The sequence below is a fragment of the Drosophila guanche genome, unplaced genomic scaffold, assembly GCF_900245975.1.
Source record: "Drosophila guanche unplaced genomic scaffold, DGUA_6, whole genome shotgun sequence".
In the NCBI taxonomy this organism is placed as follows: Eukaryota; Metazoa; Arthropoda; class Insecta; order Diptera; family Drosophilidae; genus Drosophila; species Drosophila guanche.
The window spans coordinates 3,535,698-3,548,729 of NW_022995750.1; the positions used below are offsets into that span (position 1 = coordinate 3,535,698).

The window sequence follows — 13,032 nt, forward strand, 5'->3', positions numbered from 1 at the left end:
ATTTCACTTGTGTGGTTTAGAGCAGCCTTTTTTTGTTGTTTGTTCAATAAGAAAGCCGCAAGAGATTAGCATAAATCGGTGAAAATATCCAACGAAATATCACTTGAACTGAAGATTAGCACCAAACCGGCAAAAGGTTATCTGTTATCTGGCCACGTTTATAGACCCAGAGAGAAAGAGAGAGAGAGAGAGAGATTGAAACGCACACACAGACCGAGAGATAGATATATTTGTAAAAACGTTCGCACCGGGGCCAAAACCGCTCCGTCTGAAGCACGTCCACCAACTGATCTCTCCGCTGGCATGGATATGGGATGGTAGCGTGATTTTGGTATTCCACCACAGCAGTGTAGACCACGTTTAGATGTCTGCAGAAGGAGGGCCAACCGCCCAAACAGGTAACTGGTTATGGCCGTGTTGAGTTTCAGCTCAGCTGAGCAAAGAGAGAGAGAGAGAGAGCGATCAACAGGTATGACTATGAGAGAGGGAGATCAACAGGTATAGCCATGAGAGAGCGAGATCAGCAGGTATGACTATGAGAGCGGGAGATCAACAGGTATAGATCCCTCTCCGCACGTAAAAGAGCGTAAGCTTCGCTTGACATAATAGTTGAACGCTCGCTCTCTCACCCACTCTCATCAGGTGTGTCTGTTGGTCTGCCATCTGTGGGTGTACCACCTTCCTCTCTCTATCTATCTCTCTCTCTAGAAGTCGCTCAAGACAGACGACCATGATGCATAAAAGACTCTGACTATGGTTTTTGGCAAGGCAACTCTTTTGTTGGCCCAAGTCTTGCAATTGTCAATTGCCTGACAAGTGAACTCAGCGAATTATTTGAACTGTCCAATTGCGGAGGGGGGAAAGTCTCAATCCCATTGAAAAACCCCAACGTCTGGCATTCATTGGTACGATTACGCCTACAGTTTCGGTTTCTTCTACTTCTTTGTGTGTTGGGGTCTCTGCAAAGATCACAAAAGTCATTTGGTATAATGCAGAGGGAGGACAGTAGATGCTTAAGGTTCACGGCTACTTAGGAACATCACATTTTGAAATAGTTTATCTGGGACATAAAAGCTTAAGGCAGTGCATCCAACAGAACCCAACCCACATCATAGATACAAATCTTTCAAATACATTCAACAAGAAATACCACTTCCCATCGAATGAACCCACATAACGAAATCCCAAAGAATTCCCAAGGTTTATCTGCAGAGCTGCTGCTCCCAAAATAATAATTCCGCTGATCAAACCGCCAGCCATCAAATGCCATCAATGCAAATATCAATCCAATGCCTCATCGAAGAGACGATGCGACGCGCCCAGTAACCGTCAGCACACATCAATGGCCACAAGGGGCTGGCTGCCTGGCAGTCATACATTTATTGGTTAACCAATATTCCATATGGAATATTCCATATTCCATCAGTCAAAAGAAATGTGTGTTCAAAGAACTCACAAAATCCGACAAACGTCAAAAGATACGAGTATCAAATGTGCAAACATTCGAGTGTCTGTTGAGTCTGGTTTTGTTACCTTTGTTAGACTCGTACTCATACTGGCGGTTCACCCTCCCCTTGTGGTGGTTGCATATATTAAAATGCAACGAAAAAATCCGATTCAGAAATGAATGCGCTTTTGGTGTTGCACAAACAGTGCCGCCACCGCCGCCACTGTTGCATTGTCTCTGGGTTTTGTGTGCTTTTGTTTGTTTGTCTTTCCTTCTGTGCATAGGCCTTATCGCAGCTGCTGCACAATAATATACAACAAATAAGCACTAGAAAAAAAGATAATAATAATATTGCAACTTGAGTTTATGCACTGCCATATTTTGAATGGAGCAATATTTAAGTTTGCAGAAAAGAAGCAGCCAAAAAGTACAGTAACGAAGGGCAAAATATATCAAATGGGTGCTTAGATTGAGGATCTTTTCTCGATTTCAATACGGTTTTAGATACTTGACTGGGGCAGCAGGTATCCTCCAGGTCTCTAATAATGACTGCCCAATTTTTGGACAGGTTTTATACATCTCCCAAAAACAAGAAATCATGCGCAGGCAGAGAAAATAATAATAATCAATTAAAAACTATAAAATATTAACTATACTTTGCCCAATATCCATTCCAAAATTATCTGCGATGCTGCAATCCCAAGATACAATCTTAGAAAGAGACTTAAAGACAGTATGATTTACAGGCAAACCTGATTTGTGTCAGTGAAGGGTTAGGAGCCCTCCAGCACCGAAAGCTCTTACAGCATCCAACAAAATGTGACCAATTTTAGAGGGGGCATTGGCACCCCCTTTGGCATCCCCACCAGCACACGACTTGAACCAATTTGCCACAGACATAAGCACCCACTTCCCCCCATCCAACAAGAGGAGATGAAAGAAAACCTGATACTTGTGTGATTTGTTTTTAGTTATTCGCATGCAACTTGATATTGAGGGACTCGGGGGGCAGCGAAAGTTGTTCAATAATAAATATAATTGGCATTAATTAAGAGTATAATCTACATAGAAATTCGAAATTAGCCAAAATACCAAATCAAAAACTGTAAAATTCATTCCGACATTATATAAAAACGCCAAAAATGAATTTATTTCGGATGCCATTGCATGTGTAACATGAAAAGGGAGGCCAAGTTTTTCCACATGCAGTGGCGGGGTAATGTCTTCATTCGCGTTCCACATGAAATTTTCATGATGATACAAGTTAAGAGAGTTTGGCAAAATTAAGGCCATGGCAGCGAATGAAATCTCACACTAAAGTCTATACCAATTTCAACTGTGTTTCAAAAGATACCGAAACAAAGTTTCAACGCGCTTTTTAACTGGGTTTAGTTTTCCTTATTTGTTCATTGAAAGCATTTAACCAATTTGCTTTGCTCTGCAGCTAAGTGTTGCGTCAATATTTAGTGGTTTCGTTTTCTTCTTTTGTTTGTCTTTGGGGTATAACTTTTATTGTTGATTATTGGATGATTAAAGTCAAATAAATCAAAGGCAGGTTGGTCATAAATAAGTGAATTATACAAGGTGTTTAAGACTCGAAGATTTATTTATTTGAAAGTAGTTTTATGGGCAATATATGGAGGCAACCATTAATTGAGTTAGAAATAGCAGAAAAGAGTTTTAAAGGTATTTTGCAAAAGGGATCGTGCATTAAAGATCATTTAATTAGGCTGCGTGGCTTATAAATATTTAAATTTAAATTTATTTCATCTACAGATTTTCAATTTATTTCGGTAACATCTGCTAAACTCTCTTAAAATCAGCAGCCCTGCCTTCATGGAATATTGGCTTTTTGGGTTAAACATTTATACCCGTATCTTTCGCAATTTATAAACTTTAAAATGGCTTAATTGAGCAAATACTTGAACAAATCAAATGGCCAACGAACGTTGGCCCAAACCCAAGAAAAAATGTGTAGCAGCTGCCATTGTTGTTTTTGTTGCTGCTGCTGCTGCGTTTATTGTCAAAGCGGTTAAGCGACATGCCACCAAAAATGATTGACAATCACTTTACAAACAGTTTTCATTGCAGCCCCGAGACTTGGCGACTCACCTCGATGAAAAAAAAAAACAAGAGAGAGATCCGAAACACACATGCAACCGACTTCCCCATTGAGAGTCAGCGGCAACACCAACAACATGTGGCAGACACTCGCCAACCAGTTGCATATGAAAGTAAAAGTAAAGCAAATGTAATATATATGTACATACATACATACATATGTATGTACATATATACAAAAATGCATTTAAATGCAAAGATGTAGAGGTGGAAAGAGATATACATATATTTATATACACCAACTATAAAACAAACAAAAGACAAGCCGCAGCTGAAGCCGGTGCGAAGACAAGCCACACCACACACCGGTTGTGAATGCAGACAATACACCATATACCAGACACCAGACATATATCTGCCATATGTATGTATATACACACGCTGGATTCAAACATACATAAACCCGCTAATGAAATGCGTTCAAAAAAGCCGCTGCGCCTGTTGAACCGATACTCGGATGCTGATAAACAACCAAAAAGAAAACAAAAATTTAAAATAAAAACCCCAAAAACTCAAACTTCATTCCGAAGACATCATGATGTCATAGGCCAGGCCGGCCACTGGCTGCATAATCTTCTCTGAGAGATTTAAGTTGGGCTTGAGCAGCTTTTCTTTGAATAATCGTACAATATATAGGGGTATTCGGAATGACTCAAAAGAGCGCCTTGGCCTGGGAATTCTGTGACATAGGAAATAATTCAGGGAATTCTTTTTAGAGATATAAAGCCTTGATATTTTATGAGATATTTGCTACTTTTATATCTGATGTATGGAATGATACTTTGGGGAAGATATTTACGAAAGTAAGTAGCTCAATGGAGGAAATTGTTAAGCTTTTTAGAGACCTACTTTGAGGCCTATTCAAAAGGGAAGTTAGCAGCTCCACCCCACGAAGAAGAACTTCACAGATCAATTCAATTTATATTCATTTTAAATCAATCTTAATATTTTCATTCTTTATTTCTTTCTAAACTACCCCCATAGAATATCAATGACGGAAATACAAAACACAAATCAAACTAATACTTCAAATTGTTTGGACTGCTGTGGCCCCGTCAGTCCATGGCTTGTCCATGACCATGACTCGCGAAGAGACTCTCTTCCCACGATTTTCAAAGTTGAATCAACGAAAATTCATCAAATTGATGCATGTGTAACACGACATCAGGCATCATAATAACAATTTTTATAAATTATTTGCCTTTTGGCAAAAAATGTGTCTTGTGAAAGTTTTTCACACAGGAAACGGGCCACAGATTTATGCAACAATTTATTGTTTATTAGTCGTTTTTTTCACCATGCAAAGTGGCAGTTTTTGGTTAGGGAGACTCGAGTCAAGGCTGCAGTGACAACGTTGCCAGCTGCATACAAATTTCACAAAATTGTGAATCAGTTTTCGCCCCATGTGACGAGTACGAGTACGAGTACGAGTACTCTCGCAAAGTTGCTAATCGACCTTCACAAGGTAAACCGAAAACGTCACCGCAAAATATTTGTGTTCCAGAGAAACCTAATTGATTTTATATGAACCAATTGTCTATTTAGCATTTACTTAGCGTAGAGAATTACGCGGAACATGACTCAGTGTTTGGGCATTTTTCAAAGGCATTAATTTCGGGGCAGTTTCGATTTTTTTGTGTATGCAAAAGACATTGAATTTAATGCCTAAGTGTTTACAAACTGGCATGGCATGGCATAATTAATAATTATTAAATGGTTATACACACAAACAGTTAGACGATGTGGGTTTCTGTTGCCCACTTCACAGTCTCCGAAGCACGGGGTTATACAAATTCATAAAACCATTTAGAATAACCCCAAAACGAGATATCGTATCGTGAATCTTAAGAGCAATAAAAACACACAACAGCAAAAAAAAACTGAAAGACAGTAGAATGATCAAGTTGAAACACAGAAAGATTCAAAAGAAATACATAAAAACGGTTTTCAAGATGTCCTTCAAAAAATCTGCTGCTGCAAAAATATTTGAATTCAAAACAAATAAAAGGCAGCAAAAAGTATTAGTCATTGAAATAAATTTATTGATTTAATTGTGGTTGGTGAATCCCGTTGCGTAAAGGAATCTTTTACCCTAACTGTTGATGCGTTTGGACATTAATTGTATGCATGAAGAACTGCTCTGATTTGAGAAGATTCCCCCCATTCATGTCTTGGATTTCGTCATTCATCTTCAACCAGCTTCAGAGTCTATAGTGCGTTTTGCGATTTGTCATGCACGAGTAATCTTGGCCCCCAACCAAAGTCAAGTCATTGCTCATTTGTCCGTCTTTAATTATGACGATTGTTGCAGCCATTTGGCACACCGTTTTGATAAGCCTTTAATTTGATTATCAGCTTGTAGCCGCCATCTGGTTTGCAACGAAATTTATTAAGTGTAAAAGGTCGAGAGACAATACAAACGAGCCACATATTTTAGGCCATGGTCTTAATTAGGAGGCCAATGGCAAAGAACAAGACAAATCTTTTGTTTTTAGAACTGAACTTTAGCCGCCGCATGCATACATGAATACGTATATATATAAATACATGTGTACATATGTATGTGTCGCATATCTAAAGTTGTTAATTGTGAAACCCATTGACATTTATAGGAGAACTGGTTGCTTAGAGAGTTGCTGCAAATCATAATCTAATCGATGTGCCGGGCTCTGGGGACTCGACTTAGCCACGAGCCAGGCACAGGCACTGGCACCCGGTTCGACAAGAATGCCAAACCACTCCGCTGAAGGTAGTCCACTTTTGAAGAAACGGCACGCAACCAGCGACTCAGTCAGCGACAGGCCCGGCTATTGTTGTTTGAATTATTTTTCTCTAATGGGGATTATCGGTACACGCAAGAGGTGATATAAGCTATAAATATAGCGAGTAGAATGGATTCTTTGTTAGCATTTCATAGGGTATCCAACACTCCCTTACACACATTCCTACCATAGCTTTCTTTTTTGTGTGGCCTTTTCTTGATATTCTGTTATTAATTTATTAACAGTTTTTACCACCATTGTGTGAGCAAAGCAGCAGCACAAAACTGGTCGCTGTCGTTGCTCTACGAGTATTGGCCGCTGTCATGGGTTTTTGTTTATTATGAAAATTCTAAATGACTTGCTCTAGAAATTTGCAAATTTTTAATGGCCACAAAATGTCTCAAAAGCTGCTACAGCCACTTACCCAAAGACCTTGACTTTCTTTTCAACAAAAGCAACAAAAATACATTGTACGAGTGGATATAAGAAATATTTCTTCAACTCTGCATCCGACTCCGACTACAGAGCACAATTAGCCAGCCATAAAAAAATGAGACGGGGTCTGAAGTTTACGTTACAATGCGCATTTTGAAAGTAAAAATGTTTATCTGTTGGTAGAAAGTCAAAGTCAAAGCGTTGACAGTGACTATTTGTTGACTCACTCGCAATTTCTTTGAGGCACGAAAACACATTTGCCTTGACCAGAGGCGGAGATGCCTCCACGGAGTTTTAGAAAATTTTTATGCAAATTCTTAAGTTATTACAGCCCCTGGTGGAGCATTAAATTGCACACCTAAACGGATATCCATTTCAGCATCGAACTTAACAAAAGACTCGAGCCGCATAAATTTGTGAACTCTTGGAGATTGGACTGGGGCTCGCTTTTTGCTTTTGTTTAAGGCGGAACAATGGCAAATCAATTAAAACTTGCCGCCTGGCCAGTCAACTTTTGTCTGTCTTCCGCCTGTAGATTTATTATTTATGGCTAGAGCACTTCACTTTATGCCGGCTTACGCAGTCCGCAGGTAACTAGTTTTCACCTCAGCCACCTAAAATACACACTTCGAGGCAATAACGTATGTGCATTGCGGTTCGGCCTCAGTCTGTCTGGATTTGCTTTTGCATTTTGCGTCTGGAAGTGCACTCCTGGGCGCGTGTCTGCACAAACTGCAATACCATTTCGTTGTTTTGTTTGTTTGTTGACTCGACGACTCTCTGCGGCATATGTTGACCGTGCATGTCATTCGAGTTTAGTTTTGAAAGTTGTTTGCTTCCTGCAATCCACATCCACGTCGCGTCTTGGCAATTTTACCATATTAATTAAAAACACATCACCTCCAGAGACGCCGCAATCCTTCTGCAAAGTGCTATTTTTATGCTCATCTTATTGGTTCGAAAAATTGGAAAGCAGAGAATGACTTTCTGTCAAAGGAAAGGCTGTTGGGCTAACTGAAAGTGAAATGCATTGAGCGACATAGGGAAGGCTGTCCTGTCTGTCCAGCATAACGAAATCAATCAATAGTAACCCACTAAAGGATGTGCCACTTCAGGCCTGCTTAACCCACTTTCGAACGCCCCAACGAGCCTATTGAGTGCGCATTTGCACTTGAATGGCAATAAAAGCAGCTGTCAAGGGTAGTTGGATGGAGAAAGGAAAAATGCATTTAGTGTCCAACAATGGCCCACTAGTGTCCCACTAATTCGAATTGGTTGTACGCGCCAAGTGTGGCTATCGACTCATACCTATCGATACACGCCACCTAGTGCAATTTTGCAGCGGCTTAAGATTCGCGATTTTCCTTCTAATCCATAAAATGTATTAATTAATTAAATTACCTTGAATCCTCGGTATGTTTGTGGTATTGCCATATAAATTTACGTAGAAAACATATGAAAAGGTAAAAACATGTCAGTCTACGATAAAGTCATCATTTAATAGCAGTTTTGAAAACATAATTGTAATATTAATTAATGAAAATAGGGTATACAAATGTACATAGTACTGATTGGCCAGCAACAAATAGTCAAACTACGTCACATCCATGCTCACTACGTAACTTTTTATGCTATATTTGTACTGTGACCTTTTTAGTTTTAGACTTTGGAAACATTCCAAGAAAAATAAGTCGTGATACTCTTGTGGAGAATCGATTGATACATCGGATACAATTATAGCTTTAACGCTGAGACTCCCAACTAGCCAGTAATATCAAATAGAACACATCCAAAGCTTTGGATACAACAAATTGGGGAGAAGAATTTTGAATGATAAGAAATTTAGTTATAATGAAGTTATCAGGCGACGATTTGAGATTAGAGCTTAGATGTAGTTTGACAGTAAGTAGTAGACTGTAGTAAAAGAAAAGAAAATAAATCAATGAAAACATTATCCATAGGTAGTTAGACGATAATGATGTAAAGAATTATAATAAATGTGAATAATAAATTATGGATGATAATGTCGAAATTGGATTCTAGCCCCAATTATGTAGTAAAGATAGAAGAACCGACCCCAAAGCACCCCAAGCTTATAATATATACTTATGTTCCCTTATCGCCCAACGCTTTGTGCAATTTTCAGGAAAACAATAGAATTTATTTTCCTCTTTTGTTCCGCGCGCTTTCCCTAATTGTCAATGATATCAGTTAACATATGTACACTCTCTTAATAATTGACATATTAACATACTGAAGACTAAGCTTCCGTGCTTCCAGAGGGGGAGATCATCAAAATCGAGTAATCTGATTTAAGACCACGGTATACTTCACGGTATATTTTGAAAATTAAAAGATAGAAGAAGTATATTTCGGTATATTTTATCGATAATTCCGCTGCCACTACTGGAGGCGCAAATTCACTTTTTTATTTGGTTTCTATTTTCTATTTTTTCTTTGACGATAAAGATGGCCAGCACCTCTCGTGCTAGCCAGGCTAGCACCTCACGTTTTGGCAATAATGGCCAGTTGTCTCAGTCGTCGCAGCAGGTCACGGCAGTCGATGACAAAGTGCGTTCTACTTTGAAATACATTCTGGACCATTCAGCGGCGAAGATTCCCATGAAGGAGAAGGACTTAGTGCCGCTAGTCGGCACCAAGGGCGATCTTCACAGCCGGCTGCCGCTCGTGTCCAAACTGTTGGCGAAGAGCTATGGAATACGCCTTCATCAATTGAGGGACGCTACCAAGATGTACATTTGCATGGCCGAGGCGCCCATGGCTTCGATTCACGAGATGACGCCCGAGCAACGTCCCCAGCTCACGCTGCTGTACATTATATTGATGTACATATTCCTGCGCCAGATGCGCATCGAAGATACAAAGCTGTATGCCATGCTGGAGCTGCTGGGAATACGTGTGGACGGGGAGCACGCCTACTTTGGCAGCCATTTGCGGAAACTGATTGAGGACACATTCGTGAAGCAGCAGTATGTGAAGCGCGAGCGCGCGCAGCCGGAAGGTGCCTTCGAAGAGACCAAGACCTACATGCTTTGGGGACTTCGCGCCAAGGAAGAGTTCGCCTACGAGCAGATTGTGGAATTCTCTGCTAAGATACTCAAAAAACCGCCCAGCGACTTCTCCGAGCTGCTGGAGATTGCCAAAGAGCTCGACAATCAAGAATCATAGCAAAATTACAATTAAAACATTTATATAATAAACAGGAATCTTATGTTCTAATACTTTGCATAGTCGGTGTCCATGATAAGTTTGCCATCCTTGTCTTTGAGACGCACGCGTCCATTGGAATAGCGGGTCTCCTGGCTGCCATCCGGATAGACCATCTTGACGGTACCATCGGGATATTCGCGACGCTTGTTCAGCTTTGTGTGTATCTCCTTCTGGCCATTGGGCAGACTTAGAATCTTATCACCGTTTCGGAGCTGCACGAGACGCGAGCCATCCTCATAGCGCCACTCCTCCAGCACCTCCGCATCACTTGGATCCACCATTTTGATGGTATTATTGGGGAAGCGTATCTCAATGGTGCCATCCTTGTGGCGATGCTCCGTTTGGCCATTGGGAAACTCCAGTATTTCCAGGCCGTCCAAATATGTTGTGTGCCAGGTGTTGGTCTCCGCATAATAATACTTTGTGGTGCCCTCCCTAATGTCCGACTCCTTGATGTCCTTGTTGAAGTACAACATTCGCACGGTCATGGCATCGGCGCTGATCTTCTTGAGGTTGCCATTTGGATACCAAATGTCCTTGCTTCCATCTGCATTCACAATCTCACGCTTAAAGTCTGTAGCCGATGCAGGTTCTACTGTGGATTTGGCTGCCGCTGCAGCTGCAGTTTCTGTGGGCGGATCTGAGTCATCTTCTCCATCACTGGCGCTGCTGCTGGGATAGCTTTCTTCCAACACCTCTGGCTTCTTCTTATCTGTGCGATTTCGTGACTGTCCATAGCCACTGCTCTGGCCTCGTGTCGGCACACTGCCACTGCTCTGGCGGCGGTTCATGGACTCCCGCTGCTTGGCTGGAACTTTGCTGGGAGGTCCATCCAGGGACTTGGTGCGCCGCCCGTTCTCATCTATTGAATGAGATGAATCCGTGGCCAGCAGCTAAAAGAACAATAATTAATGAATTTCTGTTTTAATAGTTTCATTTAACTACATACCACCTTCGGCGCCAGTCTAGCAATATTGCGATTGATCTCCTGCAGCATTTTTGAGTTGTTCTCACGCGAAACCTTGATCAGCTCCTGCTCCAGGCGCTTGTTCTCCTTGCCCAGCAGCTCAATCTCATCGCGATATAAACGTTGCTCCTTCTCGCCAGCCCGCAGCTGGGCTCTGAGGCGTGCCTGGGCCGACACATGGGTCTGCTCCTTCTGCTTGAGCTGCAACTGCAGCGACTCCACCTCCTGCTTGAGGGCAGCGATTTCTTTCTTCTCTTTGCTGTTGGCATTGCTCTTTTGTAGACGCATCTGCTGATCAAACTTGCGGCGTTCCTCTTCGATCTTCATGCGCTCATCATGCAAATACATCTCTGCTTGGATTTTCTCATCGTGGACACGATCCATGGCCTCCAGGTGGTCTTGAGCGCACTTGGCCTTTTCCAGCTCATGCTTCTGCTTCAGGCGAATCAGTTCCATATTTTGTTTTTTGAATGTGGCAATCTCCGCTTCCAGTTCCTCGAGGCGTGTGCGCACAAGATTTGCCTTTTCTTGAAGTTCTTTGGTGAGGGGCTCGTCTGCGGATTTAGTTGGACTCGACGACTTTTTCTTCTGCTCCAAGGCCTGGAAGAGCGCGGACTTGAACTGCTCGAAAAGTTGTACGTTGGAGCCATCGCCGAGGGTTGTGTCATGCGTGTCATTGGAGTCGGAGAAGCGTACGCGCACTTGATTTTTTCCCACCTGTATGGGAGTCATTGTCAGATCGCTCGACTGTTCCTCCTGAGCGTCCTCGTCATCGTCGTCTATCTCCGTGATCTGGACCACTTCTGGCTGCAAATGCATTTGCCGAACCTGCTGGGTGACCACAATCTGATCCGTATCGTCTGCCGACTGACGGTGCTCCTTTCGGGCCATGAACGCCCGTATGCAACTGGAGTTCATGTCAAAGTTTCCCTCCTGTGCCTTTTGCTCCAACAACTCAAATATGCTCACATTGCTGTCATCTTCTAGTCGAATCTGGGCCGTGCGTCGTTGGATGAGGGGCACTGGCTTGATACTTTGCGCATTCAATACCTTGGCCCAGCACACGCCCGTCAGGGGACTCGCCTCAGAGGACTGCTCATCGTCGGCAGCATGCTCTTTGCTTCTCTGCTCAGCGAAACGCACTCTGGGCGACACGCTGGTTGTGCTTGACGATGCATAAGAAGACTTGAGGTCTGGTGTGGAATTGCAGGCCGTTTTAGAGCTAATCAGAAGCTTCTGGAAACGCTGTTCATTGAGGTCAAGATCTTGCGGCAGGGAATGAGCAGCAAGAGGAGCAGCAGGGGCAGGCGCTTGTGCAGCGGTAACTCTTTTCGTCTCCTTGTGCGTCTTCAGAATGCTCTTCTTCTGTGCTTGAGTGCGGAACTGTGGATGCGCATTTGCGTATTTATAGCGCGGCAAATTTTCTAAGCGCAGCCGATCAGGATTGATCTTAAAGCGTTGCTTCAAGCCCTCGCCACGACGCAGAAATGGACGCTTGGGCTTCGCAGGTTGCTGGCTATCGCCGCCACCACCTTCCTCCTCCTGATATTCCGTGTGTCGCGGCATTTGTATGGATACATCCGTGCGAAGCTCCTGGTCATCGTCTACATCGGATTCTTCTAAAATACTACTCTCCGCGCTTTCCACCTCCTTGTGAACAAGTCCCAACAGTTGGTACATGTTTCGCTGTTCCATGCCAAGCATTACGCGCTGGTTATTTTGACGCTCCTCCAGCAGGCGTTTCTGCTCGTCCTGCCAACGATTCAGCGCCGCCAGTCGCTTCGTTATATCCTCTCGGCTGGTGGCAAGGGCAATGGAATTTTCGCCATCGTTCTGCATTATGGGTTCACATTAAATTTGAATGTTTTGTTTTGTTTTGGTTTAGACGCTGTACTCCTGTACTCAAAAATATACCGAAATATACCATAAATAATTCTCCTCGACATTCAAATTAATATTGCCAGCTAATTAAAAATCTTAAAAAACTAATTTAATATTTAAATTATATAGATTCAACATTTTATTATATGCCGTAAATATTCATCTCATTTTCGAATTTTGTGGATATA

At 42.2% G+C, this 13,032-nt stretch overlaps 2 protein-coding genes across 2 annotated transcripts; one reads left to right on the plus strand and one right to left on the minus strand.

Annotated features, from left to right (window-relative positions):
* Positions 1-9,171: 9,171 nt before the first annotated feature.
* LOC117586258 (melanoma-associated antigen D4) lies at positions 9,172-10,016 on the plus strand. The gene has a single exon (XM_034276200.1). The coding sequence runs from the start codon at positions 9,235-9,237 to the stop codon at positions 9,952-9,954; it is 720 nt and encodes a 239-aa protein (XP_034132091.1). The 5' UTR covers positions 9,172-9,234; the 3' UTR covers positions 9,955-10,016.
* Positions 9,960-12,865, minus strand: LOC117586257 (centromere protein J). The gene is made up of 2 exons (XM_034276198.1): positions 10,946-12,865; positions 9,960-10,889 (listed from the first exon to the last, which is right to left on the minus strand). Exons 1-2 carry the CDS (start codon positions 12,800-12,802, stop codon positions 10,002-10,004), a joined length of 2,745 nt encoding a protein of 914 aa, XP_034132089.1. The 5' UTR covers positions 12,803-12,865; the 3' UTR covers positions 9,960-10,001.
* Between the last annotated feature and the right edge of the window lie 167 nt (positions 12,866-13,032).

Excerpts from the sequence above, each read along its gene's own strand:
- LOC117586258 (XM_034276200.1), top strand. The coding sequence starts at position 9,235 with ATGGCCAGCACCTCTCGTGCTAGCCAGGCTAGCACCTCACGTTTTGGC.
- LOC117586257 (XM_034276198.1), bottom strand. The coding sequence starts at position 12,802 with ATGCAGAACGATGGCGAAAATTCCATTGCCCTTGCCACCAGCCGAGAG. Across the intron at positions 10,890-10,945 it reads CTAGACTGGCGCCGAAGGTG|CTGCTGGCCACGGATTCATC; the intron begins GTATGTAGTTAA and ends TTGTTCTTTTAG.